Source organism: Heliconius melpomene, chromosome 20 (assembly GCF_056956725.1).
Source record: "Heliconius melpomene rosina isolate 202511_hmr_F chromosome 20, ASM5695672v1, whole genome shotgun sequence".
Classification (NCBI taxonomy): domain Eukaryota; kingdom Metazoa; phylum Arthropoda; class Insecta; order Lepidoptera; family Nymphalidae; genus Heliconius; species Heliconius melpomene.
In genome coordinates, this window is record NC_140408.1 from 5,184,702 (window position 1) to 5,209,408 (window position 24,707).

Here is a 24,707-nt window from a genome sequence, read left to right on the forward strand (position 1 = left end):
CGTTATGGCATAAGACTGCAATTGTAAACGGGTTGTGAGTCCGATTCCCACTTGATGAAATGAAATATTTAATAAGCAATGCTTTGACATACATGCTAATACTAGTCATCGCTCACCAATAGCATGATTTCGTGCTAGTAATGAGCACGTGTAGGTAACTCCATCCTGGCTATCCTTTATATGCGGAATGCAGAAGCTGAAAATATAATAAAACATAAATATGCTATATATAGGTAATCAGTCAAATTAATGGTGCAGGACATTTAATTAGAACAATTATGTAAGATAATATTTAGAATCAGTTTATCATCGTTTTAACTTAAATGTATAGTTTAATGTATAATTAAGTATATACTAGTAGTATGTACTTATACTTCGTGTCAACATTCCTCGTTATATTATGACTTGCAAGTTGCAAAATCGATTGTTAGTTTGTTATTTTGTTTTTAGTACTCTTGTCAGAACTTATTTTATGGACATAATTTTATATAATAAGTTTTCTTATGGAAAATATGTACTTATATTTAAAAATTCATATTCAACATTTCGGATCTTTGTGGGAGGCCTATTCACCTGAAGAAGTCCCCCTAAAGAACTCCAAACAAACGATCCTATGCTTCATATATCATTAAACAAGAAAAATTGTAATTAAATAAAAAAAATGTATTTCTACAACTATAACACAGAAGAATAAAAATATCGCGTTCCTTAACTAGACGATAGCATCCTTTAAGATTATAAATGGCATATTATTGATTCTTTGATAGCTTTGTATTCTGTAGGACTAGTAGATTATAATTTTGTATAATTTCAACATAAAACAATAGACAAAATCTACATAGCTTTATGTTTAAAACGTAATGTAACAATACAATGTATCAGCGAAAATACTAGCTTTCTTTGAAATGTGGTATAATTATAGATTCCACGGAGTGACGTCAACGGAAACGACAAAAAACTAAATTTTGTGTTTGTTTACGCAAACAATGTTGCGAGGGACAACTAAACCGTTTATAATAACATTAAGTTTCAAAATCTATGACACAAAAACTAACTATTTGTATCAAGATTAAATGATTAAAATTAATAAAATAAAGTATTCAATCTGCAACAAATAAATAAAGAAGTAACTAAGAGAGATTAGTGAAGCTACTTTCTTAAATGAGCCTATAAATTAATTATTAATCGTTCAGATTAACATGTCATTTGTCGTTAGACATCATTCGTCTAGATTAGAAATTATCTTAGATTATAATTCATGCGTATAATTAAGATTTAACGCTATCACGCCATTTCATTGCCTCACATCTAGAAATTTTATAAATTTATTTTCTTCTATATCTAAATAAGACTTTTACATGAACCTCCTTATTTAAAAACGCAATCATCATTAATTAAATCAAATTTATTGATAATTTATCAAACAATTTGATTATTTTTAATATCAATGAATGAGGAAATAGTTTAGAAATAGAATAATTCTACAAATATTATCTACAAGTAAAGTACGTACTTAAAACACGGAAACGTTACGATATCATTACGATAAACTAACAAACAATCGATCTTGCTGTATAAAAGCTAATTATATTATAATTAAATATTAACAATTGTAATGTATTCTTTGACCTCTGTTTCACGTTGTAAAGGTTGAATGAAAAAATAAATAAAAACGATATACTATATAAAATATTTAATCAAGTTTAAATATAAAATTTAATATAACCTCATTTTTCTTATATATCCCAGTCCACTTACATATAACATTTATTTATATAAGCTATTAGCTCAAAATTTACACAACAATAACAAACTATTCTAGGGAAAAAATAACTAAAAAATCACTGAAAAAATGATTCTAAGTCCTTACAATTAAACAATTATAAAAACTATGTCATTTTTGTACACCTTCAAAATACATTTCATTATTTTTTTTCTACTTATTTGTACATTTTTTCAGAACAAAAAAAATGTGCAAGAAACATGAAAATAAAAATGACACAATAATAAATTATACTATAGGCAGTTTACCAATAGAAAGACAGTAGATTACAAGAAAATAATAATTCCATTTGAAATAACAGACACGTGTATAAATTAAGAAAAAAATAAATAAAGATATATTTTCATATAATCAAAAACAATGTAGTCATATAGACTTAGACTTAGCAATTTAATAGTTACTTAGTGGAAAAGTAAAGAATATAAATTAAACAGTATTTAAATAACTAATACGATAACAACTTCTGATAATTCAAAAGGAAACGTCACTCGGCGACCCTCGACGCCACGGCAGCAGTCACGTAACTCACTCGCTGGTATTGAACAGCTGTTTTGATTTAAAATGTGTATTTTTTTATAAAATTAATTCTAGCAGTTTAACTCCATACGTCTGCGGAATATTTCTTCATAGATTCTAACTTTTTGAGGAATTGTGCCGCTTCGGCCTCTGTGCGACCTCCCTTCTCTATGACAGCCTTTAAGACAATGTTACGGACGTCCACGGCCATGTTCTTCGCATCACTATAAAAGAAAAATAAAATAATAAAAAATTTATTACATTTATTATAGGTTTATATGTATATAAATTATTTATTCAACGTATAGTCGGGGTCAGTGCGGGACCTTGTAACTGCAATTTTTGGACAAAAAAACGTTTTTATGATTACTTTAGTCTTTAAGTATCCTATTATATCAGTATACTGTATAGTCGCTATCTAGTGGTTAACCCTTTTCAAGTATTCACGTCGCTTTTCAAGCAATTTTTACTGTATAATATAGAAAAACGTGTTTTTGCTTTTAAAATATCTTGTACTAACGGTGACGATATTACATAAAATTAGATATTAATGTTTAATATATTATTATTATACATAATTATATAATTTATTAATACACTCGGTATTGATGTTATTATGTTAGAAAAGAAATAATTATTATTTAACATGTATCTTTACGTTAAACATCGCACAGGCAGCAAGTAACAACAGTTCAAAGTTTATAACGTGGCGTGTACGAGTATAAAGTTTGCGTCATAAGAATATATTAGCCGCGTCCCTCTTGATTTCCATTGGGTGGAAATAATTCGGTGCCATTTTATATTTAAAAAAAAACTTTGTAATGCCAAAAATACTTAATAATAATAGTTTCCCAAAGTACCTAAAGCATAGTTGCCACATTTTAACAATTGAAATAAATTTACGAAATATGCGCTTATATCGCATTACCAAATGTAAATTGATAACTAACGCTACAATAACAATTCCTAAGTAATTTAAGCCATTTTTTAATTAATTTTCAGTATTTACATTATAAGTACCTTCAAATAATATATCACAGATTGCGAACAATGTTATTTGAGTGCTAAAGAACTGACAAATACTTTGTTACGAGATCTGTTATATAAGGACGTATCTATGCAATATAATGTGATAAATACAGGAGATTAATATAGCTTTCATAATTATAAGATATGAATGTGGATTTACAGGTTACATGTCACTTACCCGCATATGTAGAAATGTCCATTTCTTTTCCCAATAACTTCCCAAATTTGATCTAAGTTTTTCTCTAGTAAATGCGTGACATATATTTTCTCCGCTTGATCACGTGAAAACGCGACGTGTAAATCGACATCACCATTCTTTTGGTGTTCTTCTAATTCCTAAAAAAATACAAAAATATTAATTAAATATCGAATCTCAACTAGATACTTTAAAGGACAAAGTTTAACCTTGTTTCAAAGTTTCACGGCAACATTCTTTGGACTTGGAGGAATTGTAGTTCCCTCGTTAGTAACACAAAAACAGCGATGATTCCAGCTTTAAGCATTATTAACTGAGATCTTTTGCCTTTTGCCAATTTTAAGTTATAAATATAAATTTATCAATATTTAAAAAAAAAATAAAGACATCAATATTGTACGTTAAATATGACTAGCATTATAGACTCCAACTTGTTACAAATATACTTAAGTACTTGATGTACCGACATAAAAAGCAGAATAATAAAAAACTTGTCTGTAAACTAAATTGTATATTTATGAATGACATTTTACACCGTCATATTGTATATTATTATAATCAGAATTTCCAAAAGTTTGTTTAACTAGATCAGGCAATCGGAAACATATTAATGTAGGTAAAGCCGAATGGGGAGTTAGGCCTTATTGCCATTGCCATTTTTAATATTAGCGCACGAAGGCGAACTAGGTAATAGAACTAGAAAACCTTGCGCAATTTATAAGATATAATTAACTATTTAGAAAATAAAACGTTAAATTCATTTATATATTTTAGTAATATTTTGTAGAAGAAAGTCAATATCTCCATGTCAGGCAAAAAATATTAGGTACATTTTATTATAGAAGAATTATATCATAATACGATGTCTCGAATGTCTCCAGTTTTTTCATCACAATTATCATAAAAGACCTCGATATTGACATATACACATCTTATATTAGTCTGAATGTGTGATGTTGACATATTACAGTGTGTCGGCATATATATTTTACAGTTGAAGCATTTTTACACTAGCGGACGCGCGCAGCTTCGCTTGCGTATTTAAGGGTGAATTCTAATAACCCATGAAACATGTGTTGAATGAAATATTTTTAAGAGTCTAAATTTTAAATTTTATAAAAATCGGTAGCGATTTAAAGATTTTTCCATACAAACTTTCAACCCCTTATTTGCACCCTTAGGGGGTGAATTCTAGTAAACCATGAAACACATGTTCAATTAAATATTTTTAAGAGTCTAAATATCAAATTTTATAAAAATCGGTGGCGATTTAAGAATTTTCCATACACACTTTCAATCCCTTATTTTCACCTTTAGGGGGAGAACTCTAGAAAACGATGAAACACGTATTCAATTAAATACTTTTAAAAATCTAAATTTCAAATTTTATAAAAATCGGTGCCGATTTAATTTTTTTTCCATACAAACTTTGAACCCCTAGTTCACCCCTTCAGGGTTAAAATTTTTCAAAATCCCTTCTTAGTGGATGCCCAGATTACGAAAGTAAACATCTATCCAAATTTCACATTTCTACACACAGCGGTTACGGCTGTGCGTGCGTCTTACCTCAGTCAGTGAGGACAAGTCCTATTATATATATAGATTAATTGCATTAGAATTTTTGAATTGGTACGTTTCTAGCACAGCTTCACGCTGTATCTAGCAGCAAGTACACAGAAGAGTAGATAGAGGGACCATAGCGTTAAGACACGCCTTTCTCCATTTTTTACCAATGTAAACCTTAAAATGGAATTGTCACACGTACCTCTTGGTATAAAAAGTCTTGACCCCGATGTCTGCAGCCGAAATAAAGTATGTTGTCACCGACTTCCTTGCCGTTGGCGCGCGCGTGGGCTCGCTCCTGCAGGAAGCCGCGGAAGGGGGCGATCCCTGTGCCTGGACCCACCATTATTATCGGCGTTTGGGTTTGCAGAGGTAACCTGGGAACGATTTATTAATAAATACATTTCTTTTAACTGCATCACGCATATAGGAGGGTGCCCACGCCGAGTGAATCTAGTATTACGACACTCCGTTCCTGAGACATTGGCCAAGTTGAATGGCGAACCTCAATGCTGCGCTATTATATTATAATAAATATATTATTTTCTTTTAAAGTCTACCTCTGTGAAAGTTAACTTATAATAATTCCATTCTATCTATATGTACCGTTAAATAACATCTAAGGGAATTATGTAAAACTACCAGCAAACTAACAAAGCACATACGACGTACTCGTATACAAATTTGTTTAAGTACATCGTAATGCTCGAGATGATATCATTGTTCATTACTTACACTTAGACCATCGTCAAACAGTCCACTAAGGTCATAGGGACACATCCATTCCAAAAAATATTTTATTCTTTTTTTAATCTTAAATTTTCGAAGATTTCGATAGATTCTAGAATTTCTTTCAACGCGGAATTAATAGACATTTATTATTTCTTAATATGAATCCACTAAGCATGAATATTAATTTGCGGCAAGGTTGTTCCTTTACTTACAAACGTTAAGCTAAGCATTTCAATGGTCTACAAGGTCGTCGAGTTAACTGATATTCTAAACTCGCTTATAATATACTCATAAGGTTTAAAACGAAAGAAAATTATCAACAAGTTCAATTAAAATATCTTTATATTTAAAAGCGTTTCTTAAGTCCTGCTCAAATAAACATTTAAAAATTAGTACGGCATTAAATTTATCATCCAATTGTTGGTCCGTTACGTCCTATTCTACAAATATTACGTTTAAATTGTGTCAATATTATATAAAATATTTATTTTATAAAAAAAAAATTGTTACATCAAGCAAAACAATGTATTATAATCCGCATAGATATATCTTTATTATAAGTACAAACATATACTTGGGGATCAGTGCCGACGGCCCTTGACTTCACATGGGGCTCTGAAAGGCCTGTTAACAACCACAACGCGTAATACCTAGTTACTATATTATTTTTATGGAAAAAGCAAGGCAATGAAGCGTACAGGTCATCACCTGATGGTGAGTGATCACCGCCGCCTCGTGCAACACCAGAGGAGCTACAGGTGCGTTGCCGGCCTTTGAGGTGGAGATATAAAAAATATAAAACAAATCTAGTGGGCCCCAAATTTACATATAGGTACGTAAGAAGCCACTGTATCCTTTATTTAATACGTCTCAATTAGGCTCAATCGCGCAATGCGAGAGGCATAACAAAAGATATAATTTAATATTTCATTGTCATGTGATACCGAATTAGCTGTTCTAGTTGGCAACTTTAATAATAAATAATACAATTTTTCAATAAAAAAAATGTTATCACATTTAGAATTATTCACATTTTTTATCATTAAAAGTAATTAAGTCTTTTCAAGAAGTTTTTTAACGCTTATCACTACGTTACTGTGTAAATTAATTGAAAATATTTTGTGCAAAAAATTATCATATTACATTACATAATTGAAATAAGCTATTGCGTAATCTAAATAATTTACAATATAGATTAGGACCTTTATTATATCTACTATTACTATTGTGGGGACCCTGCTGTGTGCGGGATACAGCGTGAAGCTGATGATTTACTATTACTATTTAAAGTGCATTCTGCCTTATTTTATTTATTACTTCAGATAAATTATAATTTATCTGAAGTAATAAATAAATAATAGCTTTTTCTCTTAGTACACACATAGAAGGCCTTGAAATTTATATATATCAATGATCAATCAATCAATCATTCAAATTGATGATCATCATAAATGTGAAAATTTGTGAGGATGTTTGGTCTACTTTCACACAAAAACTACCGAACCAATTTAGATAAAAGTTTACAGTCATATAGCTTTTACATTAGAATGACATAGAAGCCACAATAATTTATGTAAAAATAGTATATAGTCTGGCTCTAACATAACAATAAAGCAGGCGAAGCCGCGTTTGGGTTGCTAGTGAGTATATAATATGCATGTATTTTCCACACGAGGCACGAGCATAGTGACACAAAGAAGATACACAACAGTTGTTGATAATAATTAAATGATAAACGACATAGATTACTATAATTGGTTAACATTCCAGTATTGTACTGATCACCGTCATTCATACAAAATAGTTTTTACTAACGTTTATGGACTTTTTAAAACACTGCCAATGTCGGTAGTAACATTTTATATAACATTTTAAAAATATGCGAAGTATCTTTCCATTATTCTTTTTTGCAACATTGAATATAAATTTATAAACAAGTTATAAAATTATTCCATGAAAATTCATAACCAGTAAAGGACAATATAACATAACGATAACACTATATGTAGTTTCAAAAACACAAAACAATAGCAGAAGTAATGTTCGTATTATTTTTCAATTATTTTTTTTTGATCGTAACTGTACCTAAATTAGGTGGCAAAAATTAAATTAAAGTTCTTAGTAACTTCCTATTTAATATAGTCATTATATGGCTTCAATTTTTTTATTACTTTTCAGCAAACATGAAATAAAGTAAAAATGTTTTAATTTTTACCTAAATTTAAATTAATAATAATAATTTATTTTAACTCTGGTCTAAGTGATTTGAGAAGCATATTTTAATGAAATAATATTAGAATAACGTTAACATTTACGTACATATATACATCTTCTTAGGTTTCATTGTAGTAGATTGTATAAAATAATTGATAGTCCGGATAATCGCGAATCCTTACAACTGAGGGCCGGATAATCGAGTTTCTACTGTATTTGAATTTCAATGTCACAAAGTGACAATTATGTATTCCATACATAAGTACACACAATTTACCAACATTGTATAATTTTTATAAATAAATATATATTTTTAATTTTACTTAAAATATAAGCATATTTGTAACATTGGCACAGCGGTACAGTGACTGAAACAGTAAACACAAAGATTGTAGGATGTTCGATTCCCGCTTAAAGCGTATAATATAATATTATATTTTATTTTCATTTCCTCGTTCTGGTAAAAAGCGTTCAATTCCGCCGGTCAACACGCAATATCTGTAAAATTTAGAAGTAAATGGGAATGGACTTTGTCAAAACCAGGTCCACTTTTCCTACCATGCTAAAAAAATAAACATACCTAAATTGTGATTTTCTAATATAAACTGGAACCTTTGGCAGAGGTTTGCCAGGCTCTGGTTTGTTATCAGCCAGCCATGTTGTGGTCACTCCCTTGTTAACTCTTCCTGTGGGAGTTTTGTACTCTACAACCACTGCAGTCACATGCACTGTTTCAACATGCAACTAAAACATAATAATACAATAAAATAATTAATATAAAATATATTGTTATTAATTTAAAAGTTTAAACACTATAAGATCTATCTATAATTTTTTTTTGGTTTACTTCATCATTTAATATTATATACCTAATTAATAATCAAACTTCCAATATAATTAATAAATAACAATTATTTAGCTTACCTTAGGACTAGATGCAATGGAATAATATCTGGGTTGGATACGTGGTAACAATTCACAGATATGGTCCAGTGAAGGTTTACACGATTTAATGTCTTCAATTATATGTACAACATTCCTGCATGCGTCAACCACAAATGACTGGTACAATTCTTTACCTTCTTTAGAATTCGTAGCCATAAGTAAAAGTTTGTTTTTGTCCTATAAAGTAAATATATTTTATTATAATAATACACGAGGCCATCGTGGAGCAGCGGCACAACCTTGCGACTGCAAAAGCGACGGTTGTGGATTCGATTCCAACTCTCACTCAGGAGAATGAAATATTTAATATTTTCATTCTCCTCGCTACTCAACAACACAAGAAGAATTTAGCGGAAAATCACAAATTGAAGTGTCTTAATGAGCGTGTCTTAACATTAGGTTCCCAGATTATCAGCAGAAGAATCTGCTAAACCTACGGGATACAACGTGAAGCGTTAAAAAAATATAATATATAAAAGTTGTAATAGTTTAATTACTTTAATTTTTGTTTAGATCATTTGAGGGTATACTGTCAGTAGTGAAAACTAGTGACCTTTGCTTTTGCCATAATATATTTATCTACTACCCAAGGAAATGAAAGTAATCCATTTCCAACCATTGCATCGTAGTTAGTTGGTGTTGCACAGCACTAGAATGATGAATCTTGATAACTTAACAAAACATCTCGAGCATTGGGTGGTTTATGGAAATATCTTAAGAATTAGTAAATCTCTGCCTACTCTGATAAAAAAATGTCATAAGTACCAGTACATTACCTCTTCATCTGTACAATATTCCACAAGTTCTCTCAGAATGTGTGTTCTCGGCAGTGCTGTAATCTCCAAATAATGTGTCAACGCAGTACGGTATGACGTAGGGCATGGGAAAGGGTGCTTCTTAGTACTTTCCTGGTCTGTATTCACTAAAGAGAAAACTTCTTCCAGATTAGTCTCTGTCAATTTACCAAGACGCTCTACCAAGTCCTTATCATTGATGGGATATACAGCTAAGTGATCACCTAGAATTTTTTTTTTTATGTAAGTAAAGTAATGTGAACAAATATATTATGTTGAATTTCAATTTGATATATACATACCAGCCTCATATCTCATACTTGAACCAGATATGTCAAATTCAATATGCAGGCATGACCTATCACCACCTTTATGCAATTCTCTGTTTACTTTAATTTGTGCTAAGAAAGGATTTTTCGCATCAAAAGGCCTGAAAGAAAAATTATTCATATATGTCATAGAGTTAAACTTCAAATTCAAATATAAAGTATTATTTGTCGCCAGTCGTGCCACAGGGACACAAGTGTGTGATTGTCAATGTGATTGGTTATGGATTCGATCCCTACACAAGGAATTCAAATATTTATTTAAAAATATATTTTTTGTTAATTATACTATTATATATACTATTTGATGACAGGGAGTGAAGTTAGAGTAAAAGCTAGCACAATAATATTTTCATAAGATAACTTACGCTCTCTGTCTCTCCAGTGAATGTAACCTAGCTATTTCACCAGTAAATATATCATTTGGAGAAATTTCCTCTGGATCATGTGTTATCAAATGAAATTGGCGAGTTAATTCTTCCTCTCCTGCACTTTCAATATTGAATTTCTCACACACAGATGGCCAAAATTTTTCCTTCCAGTTAATGAAGTCATCTTCAATGCTATAATTCAATTATAAAATATAAATGATATACCATAGATAGAAATCATAAAAAAATCATGTAGCTGTACCCGTGAGTCTTGGGAACTGTCCAAGCGAGCTGATTACTACTAAGCCATAAATTTTTATCAAGCTAACTCAAAATTAACGTTTTTAATTTTTAAAATACAAACTTTGCATCATCATCACCCATTCCAAGCTCATGAACTCTGGTGCCTCCAAGTTCTTCAAGTCTTTTATCTACAAAAATAGCTACAGAATTGTAATGTTCATAAGTTTTGTTCCCCAGGCCAAATACCTAAAATATAAAAAAAATATTTTTAATTTATTTAATAAAATCGTAACTTATTATATACTCATTGTTCATTTATTGTAAAAAAGGTAATTCAATTATTATTACCAAAGGCCCATTCTCATACCATGTATTTCAAACTTAAAAGCGGCGATATCATGTGTTTTCTATACAAAAACTTTGTGAAATAACAAGATGATTTTTTAAATAAAACATTAGCCACTAAGTTGAGCATTTTTAATAGACGTTAAATTATTCACTATAAAATCATAACCTAAAAAACATTTTCCTTATATTTATTTCGACGAAATAAAAAAACAAATGGTATTATGTAAACCCGAGAGCAAAGAACATAGTCCATTAATTTGATAAAATATACAAAATAAACAATAGTTTAAGTTCTTTAACACAAGAGTCAACAGTCTAATTTGACATATAAATAATGTTCATTTGACATATACACACTATAAATGTCAATTTGACATTTAACCAGGCATAGACATTATTATACTTCATATAAAATTCTAAACGAATGTCGACTTTATAATTTTTTTTTCTGATTCACGTTGTTTGAATCATAAAAAATGATTGTACCCAAATGATGTATATGATAACAATTAAAGTTATCATATTGTATAAACAAACAGTAAATATTTAATTTTATTATTATTTATTGATTAGACATTATGTATGTATGTTGATAAATTAATAGTCACATGAATACTGCTTCATACAATTATTAATATAAATACTATTATAATTTACATGAAACATATATTATCAATAAATAAAATGATACGACATACACTATGTTTAGATAATCGTAAAGATACTCACTTAAATACTCTTGTTTTGAGAGATAAAATTAAATTGATATAATTTAATAAAATTAAATGTATACTTACAGCATAATTTAATCCAACTAAATCGGGTTCGTTTTTAAGCCATTCAACAAATTCCATGGCATTATCCGTGGGATCTCCTTCACCATAGGTTGCTAAGCAAAACACAGCTAGAGAGTTATCAATATCTTTGAGTTTAGTTAATTCTTCCTAAAATTATATATTCAATTATTTATTTACATTTATTACTAGACCTATGTTATGATATAATCTATAGTGGATATATACCATATCACATTCCTCAGGATCAGCTACCATTCCTTTCATTTTGTAACGAATGCCCTCCTTTGCTAAACGGCCAGCGAATTCCTCTGCTGTACCCGTTTGTGAGCCATAAAATACAACAAGACTTCTACCTGATGTTTGTAATTTCTTTATAAAAGAATTCTCTGTGACTTGAATAGAACCTGCAGGCCTAAAAATATTAAAATAATTAGCTCCATAATATTTTTTCACTAACATTAATTGCCTACACTTTAAACACGATTTCGAAGAAGACATGTGAATGTTTTTAAAAAATAGTTACATAGTTTTTATATTAACACTAGCGGACGCGCGCAGCTTCGCTTGCGTATTTAAGGGTGAATTCTAATAACCCATGAAACATGTGTTCAATGAAATATTTTTAAGAGTCTAAATTTCAAATTTTATAAAAATCGGTGGCGATTTAAAGATTTTTCCATACAAACTTTCAACCCCTTATTTGCACCCTTAGTGGATGAATTCTAGAAAACCATGAAACACGTGTTCAATTAAATACTTTTAAAAATCTAAATTTCAAATTTTATAAAAATCGGTGCCGATTTAAAATTTTTTCCATACAAACTTTGAACCCCTATTTCACCCCTTTAGGGTTAAAATTTTTCAAAATCCCTTCTTAGTGGATGTCCAGATTACGAAAGTAAACTTTTGTCCAAATTTCACGTTTCTACCACCAGCGGTTACGGCTGTGCGTGCGTCTTACCTCAGTCAGTGAGGACAAGTCCTTTTATATATATAGACTATATTCTAAGATAGGAGGCCAGTCGTGGAGCAGGAGCACAAAATTAAATACTTATTTTAATTTATATTTCCATTTCTTTGCTCTGGTGTGTCAAAGCAAAGCGCGGCGTTGAGTTCCGCTATTCAACTCACAATAACCTCCAGAATTCAGCGGAAAGTGAGCAACTGAGTTTCTTGATACTAGGCTCCCTCTGTCTACGTTACTATATGCGAGATGATTTGTAAGATTATTTATATAGGGAAAGCGTCAGCGCTTCTTTTACGCGAACAGCATATAGGGTAAAAAATTTCGAACCCACACCTAAAGAAATTATTCAAGGTACCTCAACAGTTTAGACGTAGGATTTTTTTTCATTTCACGATTTTTATCCATACCTGTATTACGTGTGTCGCAGTCACGCAGTTACGCATAGATACCAATAACGTAAAATCTTGCTACTACAAAAATACTACTAAAGGTTAAACAACTTTGAATTTTGCCGCCAATACCTATGACTCGATTTCGGAATGAGGCGTGTGCGGCGGTATCCCTTTGATTGGTTTATGTTTGCGTGCGTCGTTTTTGACAAATGGCGTTTTAAAAAATTACTTTTTCATTTTTGACAAAATAGAGCAGCGATTTAGAGTAACTATGATTTCATTTAAGGTCATGATGAAAAAAACACTATATAACTAGCATATTCATTATATGTCCACTTTCTACTTAATTAATTGTAAGCCTTAACATCATGTTTAAAAAATTTACAGTCTATAAAATAAATGATATCAGAGAAAAAAAAATTAATAAAAAATGAGTTGCCTTAAAATTAATTGTATTATTTTTTCTAGGTATTTAATATTTAAATTCTGGAATATTTCAATATTAAATTTCTTTAAAATAATATGCTTTTGTTGAAATCTGGATGAATTTAAAACATTAAACTGCATGTATTTTTCGCGAAATTAATTATAATAACTTTAAGTTTTGTCATGATGACTATGCTTCTTTTATTGATAACATTAAAAAAATTATATTACACAATTCATTGTTTAAAGTTGTTTACTGATTATTTTGTTTTTGTTATATTTAATTTTTCATACTTTATAACATGAGTACACCTGGACCAAATAAAATAGAAATTAAAAAGTCACATAGGTAGTTGTTTGAGAAACCGTATTTATTGGTTTACATTTTGTTTCATACCTAAATTAATAGTGTAAGTGTTATGTTATATTAATTTCCTAATAAACCAGTTTTGTATATAAAAAACTTTTGTAAGCTATTAAATTAAATATATACCAATATTAATGAATGTAAGTTGTATTAATTAATTCATCTACTTTTTACATACATGCATTTTGTAACTTCATTGTCTCATATAATTATTTTTTATTACTTCCTATATTAAACTCATTTTGTTGACTGTAGATAATGTGGTGTACTGATTGCACAATAATATAATCTTATAACAAGATAGGTAGTACGTAAATACATAGATTAATTTCTCAACTCAATTAAAAAATATATTGCATCATTTTAATAGCCTAAATATTAAATATACAAACTGGCGCAGTAAATGACACTTGGCGTCGCATTCTACTCTACATTAGTGTAAAAACAAAAAAGTACGACTATACCTTACCTAGGATTGTATAGATTACATGCTGTTGAATAGGCAATGTCAAATAAATAGGTCTTGGTCTATATTTCTATATTCTGGTCACAGATTTAGCGGCTTTTAAGTGCAAGGTTACTTTTAAACTGCGTTGACGAGTGGGAAAAGGAAGTCTCTAATATGAACGGAGCTTCTTATTACAAAGTTCCCGGGTTCCTTCTGTCTACTAATAAATTAAGCTAATAAAAAAAAGTAACAAATAAAAACTAAATGCATAAATTCGTTCGCAATAAATAACCAGCTACGCCATTCGGTATTGTATAAAATAATTAGGCATAGCATAAAATTAAAAATATTTCATACATTATCCTAAAACGTGTAGGTTTTATACATTGCTCGGCAATAATATTGTATAGAATATTGAATTATACAGATTGCTGGTAAGCTACACATAAACAAAAAAAAATTGCTTAGGCGTGATTATATTTTAAAATCACATAGGTACAACGATTATGAGCTGACTCGCGCTTAGATTTTGTCGTTATGGAGTCGTGGCTAAATAAATAGCTAATATATATTTTCAAATAACATCAGGTTCATTGTCCTTGACACATGCAAGCTATTGTAAACAATGGCTATCGGTTATGACACACTACATAGCAATATCAAGCATAAGAAAATGCTATTAATAACTGAATAATGACAAATAGAGGCAAATCTGGATTTGATATAGTGTAGCTATTTTATAAATTTTTATCAATAATTAATTTAACCACACTCAAAGTTTTTCCGCGTTGATTTGCATCAACTACCTATTGATAATTTTATTGATAACGCAATACCTATTAAATATTTGTCACTAAGCATGATTTTTTTTTAAAAATTATATCACGACCTAAATGCATAGTGTTATATAAGTATCTTACGATTTGATGACCTTTTGTAATTGTTTTTGTTGTCCGTATTATACTAGCCCCACACATATTGACAATATAATGTACAATATTATTGTACATAATATTGTCAATAAAGTTCATGTTGTTAATATTGTGTGTGGGCGGCTAGTTTTTCAATATTATTGTAGATTTCGAGTTTGTTTTTCACGGCAACATAGGAGAGACGCAGAGTTATTGTCAATTATATTGTCTTGTGTGGACGCGCGACAATATTGTAATCCAAATATTTTAAGAGGAGGGGATTCAAGTTTTTAATACCTTTTTTTTGTAATTAAGCTAAATGCAATAACTAAAACAACGTCTTTTTTTTCTTTCTATTCATTTTAGATTTAACATGTACGCAACTACGCACACTAATAGTTGTATGGGGGCCATATATTGATCAATATTTTTGTCAAATTTGTTTTGCCAATATTATTGTGTGTGTGCGGCTAGCCTTACTTACAATTAAATTCATAATATATTTTTTTAGTTCATTATGTAAAAAGACTAATTATTGAGAATTTACCAGTATAAATGTAAGAATACAAAACTAATGTATTTATTTTATACAAAATAAATTAAAATTGACCGTCAACGATGACCACGATGAACGCTTGAGAAAATAACCTAATATCTAATAAACGTTAATCCATACACATTTATACCTTTTGACATTTAGAAATAAACTTAATGGGAATAATATTCAAATAGAGAAGTATATAATATATCAATATAATTAATTCCAGTATAAATATCCTGGCTAATTACGCATACGTACATTAGGTACGCAAAGCCAATAAAACAATCTCTAATTAAATGGTGACATGATATAAGGAAGGAAAGAAATAACTAACTTTATCATTTAACTTGCATCTATTTTCAAGAAATTCTCAACATATGACCCCTATTTATTTTCCCTATGTATGTTTAGTTTAATAATTAAATATATTACTGCATCGACGAAGGCAATGACAAATAATTGCTTACGTAAGGATATTAATGTTCTTATTATGTTTCTAACAATAAAAAAAATGTTCACACGTCATGTCTCCATTTTCAAACTTTGCTGGCCAAAATTGTACAGGTAAGTCGACCTTGACCAGAGTCAAGGTTGACTTTTTGCACTTTATCATTTCGGTCATTTAATTGGTAGGTACACTGTAAATGATAACTGATAATAAACAAACTGCATGAATTCGAAAATCTTATTTCAAAGTAATTAATTGTAGGTAATTAACTTCGATGGAATTAAAATTATATTTTCCTTTCTTCCCCATATTGTGATGATATTTATATTGGATCAAAAAAATAATAATAGTAATTAGTAATTACTTATCACCAAATAAAAGATTTTGTTCTTGTTACTGTTTAACTGTAGTGCGTATTTTGTAAATACAAATTTAAAAAAAACTACGCAAAACAAGTCTCCATCTCTTATGGGTAAAACAAATAATCAACCTTATTTATACCTACTGTATAGCGAATATCAAACAATGTAAAAGTATATAAATGATATGTTAATATATATAAATGATATATATTTTTCCTGAATTATGAGTATGACAGTGGAACGATATAGTATAGCATTATGATGAGGCCAAAAGTAATTCAAGGTCTGTTTCGAATGTCTTGCCTACTTTTTTTTAATTAAGGCAATTAATATTTTAGTTATTCCATTTAAAATTTACGCAACGCGATTAGCCTTTATTAATAAAGAAAACAAAAGTCATGATATTTTATAAAATTATCATAGCAACTTTATTAGGTACTAATAAAAATTTGCATAACCTTCTTGCCGTTTGAGGTAGAATATGTCTCACGCATTGCTCTCACTCTACACAATGTACATAAAGTACTTTTTTCTCATTTATGATACATAAAAATTTAATAATTTTAACTATTAGGTATACTTACTGTATGGCGTAATTACTAAGAAGTAAATCATCCTTTTTACTTTCTTTTCTAGAACTATATAGCCACCAAACAGCTGCACCGAATAAAACGGCAAGCATGATTATGTCAAAAGTACTGAACAGTGAACCACCGACCGCAGCCGCCGTCGCCGCTTCTTTTAGTATATCCTGTGTATTGTCTGACATCGTGCAAATCTAGTCTTGTATAACTTAATTAATAAAAAAAAATCACAATTATAAATGAAGGGCACTGACGAACTTTTAATACTTATCGCAAAACTATAAACTTAATCCCTATCATCGACACAAACTACTAGTGTCGCTACCGAAATTATACTGTCTGAATGTCTGCCTTCTACAGTTGTATTAGTGAAAAACTGCGATGAGGTGTGCGAGCGAGACAGAGAGAGGCGTGACGTTGCATGAATTAGACGAGTGCCGCGAGTCCACGACGACGAACTACAACGAACGCTTCGCGACCGTGACCGAACATAAACGTTCGTGTTGCTTACGTGAGCTCCACTTAACAGATGCGTGGAATACAGTACGGTCAACAAGTCGTGGCCGCCCACCTGCGCAGATTTGATTGTAGTAGTTTTTTTACTTTTTTCTGCCTGAGTGAATAATGCTCAAAAGTTCAGTAATTCTAATTACATGGCGGCCACGACTTGTAGACCGTACTGTAATGGAGTTTGTCCCGCGCTATGTCACCAAATTACGACAAATTACGATTGTATATTATGAAGAGGAACGCTCTTGACATTAGTTGCGAAATTGATTTAATGTATAAATTAACAATACTGTTCACTAGTTCATTGCATGTCCATGTAGTCTTATCTTAAAGTCTCGTTTCTTATCTAAGGATACACGTTTTCGAATAATACATCGTTTTGTTAGTAAATTATATAATTACTTTGAAGCAATAATAAGTAATTTTCGAATATTTAAAAAAAAAAGATTACCGAACTAGAGAATACATAGTTAAAACTAATAACTTTAGTTAAATTCTGCTAATATTGGGTGTGCCTCCTACTGTTCATCTATTTAATAATTTTTCACTTAATAAGATTGCTCTCTAGTATAATTTGAAACTCCTGTCGAACTATTTGACCAAGGGACAAACATTAAATTCATTACCCCGAATAAGAATCGAATCCACAACCATTTACAGTTGCACAGTCTACGCCTGTGCCACGATCGCATCGAAGGATTTTAAACAGTCCATAAAGAGGTATATAAGTATCAATCAATTTACACAAATTTCTTTTCAAAATTCTTTTTTTTTAACTTCACGCTATATTCCGCATATATTATAGTAAGCAGTGAGAACCTAGTGTTTGCTAGCACTTCGTTCCCTAGTTTCCGTCGAATTTTCGAGTCATTGAGTGGCGGAACTCAACACCACGCTTTTCCCTTGGTACCTACCACTTTATTTGGAGCGAAGAAATGATAACACATAGTCTGGCCATAATGAAGATAATCTTCGGCTTTTACAGCCTGTAATGTGGACGTATACTTTTCGAGAATCAGTGAAATTAAAATAATTCAACGCTCTGTCTACGACCGGCGCGCCGCGACCCGACCGCAGCCGCCGAATACTTCATGATTGAATGTAATTGAATGTATTAATCTCTTCACTCTTAGCAAATGCAACATAATAAAAGTATTATAGGTGGTATGCGGGCGAAGCCGCGAGTGGGCCGCTAGTATAAAATATTACTGCTATAATTTTCAGTACACCTATATAATATTACTTATATTATATAGGTGTTTTAATATTTATAGAATATAATTATAGAAAATTAAAATACTGTTTCTGTAAATTAGAACTTTGAAATAAGGTTAATACACAAATATTGATTTAAAAATTAAAACAAAATTAACTATAAACTGGTCCGGCCATCGTCCTAATTAGCGTTATTGTACAAGAACTAAGTCTACACAAGCATCTTTTATTTTTACGATTATTGCCAGTCTACACCTTTGTTTGCTTTAATTTTTGACCTTTGTGACCTTTGCTATGTTACTTATATTTACCACCCGTTGACATCTAAATTTACAGCAAGGAAAGTAAAATTAAAGGTAAATAAAATTTTATTTCGAAATATTTCTTTCTTCGCTTTTCACACGAATTCTACATATTACCGGTTCAGATTTTTAGGTGAAATTCAACGCCTCGATTTGTCTTAGCAATCGACCAAAAAAATATATATTGAGGAACGTAATGTCTTAACACTGGGTACTGAAGAAGACTGAAGAAAAAAATGGTTGTGAACATTTATACATGCACAATGTTTTAAGGCGCAACTTACTACTTACTTTGGTAATAAATTAATTAATGAATTCATAAATTAAGTATATATCTGTAAATGAAAACGGCATCACAAGATTTATAGATAAAGGCCTTAGACAATCGTGATATAGTAAAATACTGTTTTTAATTGGTACTGGTGGTTGGTGGAATGACATTCCAGCCTCGACAAAGCGCCCGTGGGTACTAGGCTTGGAAACCGCAAAATATTAATAGATTTGGACAATCAAATTCACTTCTAATTAGTTTATAAAAAAATATCAAATCATGAATTTGCGTACGGACTGCCAAGTCATCGTATTTTATATTACGCCAATTTTTCATTATAAGTGGGAAGTGATTTATTTATGCAATATATTCAATTACTTGTGACGTAATAAGACACAAAGTAAATAGATAGCTACATATATAAAAAGTTGTTTTCCTCACACACATGGATAACTAACAATTTAAATAAAATACAATTGAAATTTCGAAATTATTACAAATCCATGCTTATGGCCTCAATATAATTTTATTATTACAGTAAAATTTAAAATTGACGCGTTACTGAGTTGTGACGTAAGTACAACTTATATTATCAATGAATTTAGTAATTTGTTAGATAGGTAGGTACAGGTACTGTTACCAGTCTATAGAAACTATTGGATGGTTCTATTTGTACACTTTAAGCTTATATATTAATAACAGAACGAAATCGATGTCTCTCAAAAGGGTTATATTTACTAAAAAATCCTTACTTAACCTGGTCTTCGGCCCCATATATTAACGTAAGTAATTTTTTTTATCTTTAATAAATCTTTTACATCATCATGTTTTTGCGATGGACCTAAATAAATTTATATTAGATTGTAACATTTTCCAGAAAATTCTTAAAATATTGCTTTTCATTTACTGTGTCATCTAAAAACTACCTGAGTGAGAATCGGCCCTATAACCTCCGCGCTGACAGTGAGACGCTGTACCACTGCGCCAAGATGGCCTAATTGCTTATTTAAGTTGAGTGTATTATAATAAAGTACCTATTACATCTTATTAGATGTCATAGGTACTTTACCTACATATCTAATGGTACTGATAAGGTTTAAAAAGTTACTCTATATGCCTAAGAACAAATGAAACTCCTTCCGATTTACCGTGCAAAATGCAAACTCTTGGCGTTAGCATCGCAGAGGGACGAGCTCGGAGAAGTGCCTTTGCTTAAGTGGGGCCCCTTCAACATGAGCGTTAACTATCTTCTCTGTGCTGTCCAAACTCCTCCTAAAATTAAAACTAATTAAATTTGCAAACACTATGGAGTTCCTGATTTCGAATCTCATAGTATTCTCATGACTTATTAATTTATGTATTAGAATATTATTAACAAAGTTAAATATTGTGAGGCATAGCTGGTATTCGGTAAATAGAAATAGATAATTATGTTAGTTATACAGATCTAGATTATTCTTTACGGAGTAATGCACTTACAAACATTTTTAATGGCGATTGGCTTACGTGATTCATTATTTATTTGAATAGCATGGCGTATAAGCTAAATTACATATAAATTATTATACGTAATTGAGCATTTATACTTATTTATTGTATAATAAATATGTAAATCTTATAATCTCTTCCTATATATCAATGGTGTTAAATGTTTTTTTCCCGCTAGGTCAATGATTAAATTGATATTACATAAATGAAAAAAAAAAACTAGTCAAAGTTATTGATATTAGGCTGAACATTTGTTGGAGCCCCAAGTAATACTTATAATAATAAGGTCAAGTCGGAAATAGTGGATTTTTTCTGATGTTAAAATTATGAAGAAAAAGTAAAAAAAACGAGTTGTTACCTTAGTCACTAATCTTTCTCCCTACATTATCATTTTTAAAATTGATAATAAAGTTGGTCCTATCATCATCAGTTCAGCAATTTTACCGCATGATAACTAAAAAATTTAATATGATTATTATAAGGAATTATTTGAAACATATGTTACTTATGTGCCTATAAAATTTAATTTAAAAATTTCCGTCGAGTTCCCTGGGATTCCATCATCAGACTTGGTGGTAATAGGACCCAGTTGTACAAGTAAAAAAAACACAACGCTCTTTAAAAAAATATTTTTTAAAATCTGTGTCGATTTTTCCAGTTGAAAAAAGATTAACACAGTAAGTGAAACAATCCATGAAAAGCGGGACTATCCCGATCGTGACAATTTATTTTTGGGTTTAAAAATCGGGACGTCTGACAACGCTGTATGGTACAGTAGGCTAGGTAGTAACCTGAAGATATATACATTAATACTTATTACTCAAATGTGTAACATGTTTTATTAACCAAAAAGGAATTCTATTCATAGAAGAAAATTTTAGTACTCTATAAAGTTATTCATTTACATAAAATAAACCAAGGTTCATAAAAAATAAGCATAATATTATATTACAGCGGTGAGCGTTCTTTTAGAATCAAAAAACAAACAGGATAAAAAATAAATAAATAATTGCGAAAAAAACACTGCTCGCGCTCTCCATTTTAATATGAATGTTTAAGTGACGCAATAGGGGTCAGCTGCTCAAGGTGAGGGCCGACGAGGGGAACCGCGTTTTTTATGCCTCGCCGTCGCGCCGCGTCTCAAACATTATCATGATATTGAATAATTACAATTTGGCGTTTGTTTACGAGAAAAAGACCATTCAACACGTAAAACGATGTTACAAAAAAAATGTACTGAATCAGCTTCACGCTGTATCCCACACACAGCAGGGTAGCCAGTGGGAGGTGGTGTTAAGACACTGCTTTCCCCATTTTCTGACGTATTCTGAAGGCATTGCGTGTTGAGTGGCAGAAATGAACGCCGCGCTTTGCCTCGACACCAGAGCAAAGAAGTGGAAATATAAACGTAAATAAATATTACAAAAATGAATTGATAAGTACTATTAGTATAAATAACATAAACATTATATGTACCTTAAGTTAAAATATTTTTATATTAATTTAATAGTTTCCATGATATCGATTAAACCTGTTTCTTTTTTTTTAAGACGGAATTTTACAATCTACGTACTTATTTGTTACGTTTAAAATTATTAAATAGTCGGATAAATACGGTTTTTGTCAGTAGGTAATTAAAAAATTTTATTTTAATTTCCTGAAAATAAAAAATATTTATTCACGCTGTATCTAGCACACAACAGGGTTGGCAGAGGGAACCTAGTGGTAAGACACTCCCCACTTTCTACCGAATTATGGGGGGGGGGGGGGCATTGCGTGTGAAGAAATGAAACTATAAACGTAAATAAATATATCACTTCCTCGAGTAGAGATCGAACCCACAACCGATGTGTTGCAGTCACACCCTTGTGCTGCTGCGCCACGACGGACTTTTATGTTATTTAACAAAATAATCGATAATTTGATACAGACTCCAGTTCCGTTTACACTAATAAACAACCACAGCGTATGTTTTGGAACTGATAACTTAAGTAACCTTTTATTGGTCCAGTCATATCACTCAAAACAGGGGAAGAATCTCGGAATGAGAGAAAGTCGACTATTAATTTTATAAATATGGCGTGTTTTCAACGGGAACTCCGGTTGACCCCCGAATTATACTCTATAGTTAATCACTGCGCGCTCTCTGCCCTCCACCTTGAAAATGGTTCAAGATATTAAAAAAAATAAGCAAAAATCGTGGAGAATTTCATTCATATCATTCAATATTAACAATACATACGAATAACGACTAATAGGAAACGGGATATTTGCAAAAACAATTTTTTTTTACCTTGAAATATCTGTAGACCTGAACACCGTACTATAGATAGGTTGTTTAACAAACGTTTAATGTGCCAAAATAAAGGTTATAACAAATTTACAGCAGACTATCACTCATTACGAGATGAAATCCCCAATAGGAGTAGAATTAATACTATTTTTAAGCCACTTCTATAAGAAAAGGAGGTTATAAATTAGACTATTTTTTTTTGTTATATCAACAACAGCTGTACAAGTTAAGCAGTAGCAAGCATATTATGAAGGACATAATATGCTTGCTACTGCTATAATTATTAAGGTGTTGAATCATTAACTTTGAGACTTTCCTTATATATTATACACGTACTGGCAATAAACGCTTAAATAAATAAAGGTCGAATTGCAAAATAAAACTGTAGGCAGCACTTACTTAAATCAAAATTGTAGTCATAATAGAGTATCATTTACAGGACCCATGGGGGCTTATCCTAAAAATTTTGTCGTAGTTCTGATTTTACCATTTCAATATTTGTGTTGAAGTCCGTTATGAAGGGGCACATAGTGTGACTGCTTGTGCACGAGTTTAAATGTTGTGTGGTAACTCTTCTGTTTTATAATTTCTTTCAATTGAACGAGGTGGTGGTTGCAAAACGCAGGCATTGTTTCGTTTGTGATAGGCGAAGAAAATTGTGGAGGAAGAAAAATGAAGCATTAAAATCTTAGACCAATTTCTTTATTTCTTCTTTTTTTTTGCGGTAAGGACAAACGAGCACCCAGGTCACAGTGTAACACCAGGAGCTACAGGTGCGTTGCCGGCGTTTAAAATATTAAATGCGCTTTTTGGAAGTACTCATGCCATATCGACCTGGAAACATTGCTGCAGGAAGGCCATTCCAGTGGTGTGGGATGCGGAAGAAAGTTTCACACAGTAGTTTAGTTTGACGTTGTAACATATAGAGTATCAATTGTACTGTATATTTTGAACCTTTCCTTGATTTTTTTTGTTCACACTATATTTGTACTTGTACCTAGAAATAAAGAGACAGCATTTAATATTTATTGGCCTATACATTATAATATATTAAAAAAAGAAGAAATCAGATGTGTGAAATTATATTTCATTATAAGTCAAAGAGATTCCCACAAACATATCATCACATAAAAAAATACTTTTCTTCTTTTTGTAAAAATTAAAAGATGTGATTGGATTAACATGATGATTAATAAAACATTTTTAGTACTTTAATCAATAAAATAGTTAAAAACTTCATTTAAGGATACTGTAAACATAAACTTGAAAGTACTATGTATCTTCCTCAATATGCATATTTTAATTCAGTATGTAACAAAATTTTT

The 24,707-nt window shown here is 30.6% G+C and overlaps 1 protein-coding gene and 1 long non-coding RNA gene across 2 annotated transcripts; both read right to left on the reverse strand.

The window, feature by feature from the left end:
- Window positions 1-1,678: 1,678 nt before the first annotated feature.
- Cpr (Cytochrome P450 reductase) lies at window positions 1,679-17,640 on the reverse strand. The gene is made up of 12 exons (XM_085204160.1): window positions 17,304-17,640; window positions 12,083-12,269; window positions 11,858-12,004; window positions 10,834-10,958; window positions 10,467-10,661; window positions 10,075-10,202; window positions 9,755-9,996; window positions 8,958-9,155; window positions 8,614-8,777; window positions 5,290-5,464; window positions 3,507-3,664; window positions 1,679-2,523 (listed from the first exon to the last, which is right to left on the reverse strand). The coding sequence occupies exons 1-12, from the start codon at window positions 17,486-17,488 to the stop codon at window positions 2,379-2,381; spliced, it is 2,049 nt and encodes a 682-aa protein (XP_085060286.1). The 5' UTR covers window positions 17,489-17,640; the 3' UTR covers window positions 1,679-2,378.
- Window positions 17,641-20,777: 3,137 nt separating this feature from the next.
- On the reverse strand, window positions 20,778-24,118 carry LOC146527661 (uncharacterized). The gene is made up of 3 exons (XR_014879171.1): window positions 23,782-24,118; window positions 21,448-21,543; window positions 20,778-20,873 (listed from the first exon to the last, which is right to left on the reverse strand). It is a non-coding gene; the product is annotated as an uncharacterized LOC146527661 (long non-coding RNA).
- Between the last annotated feature and the right edge of the window lie 589 nt (window positions 24,119-24,707).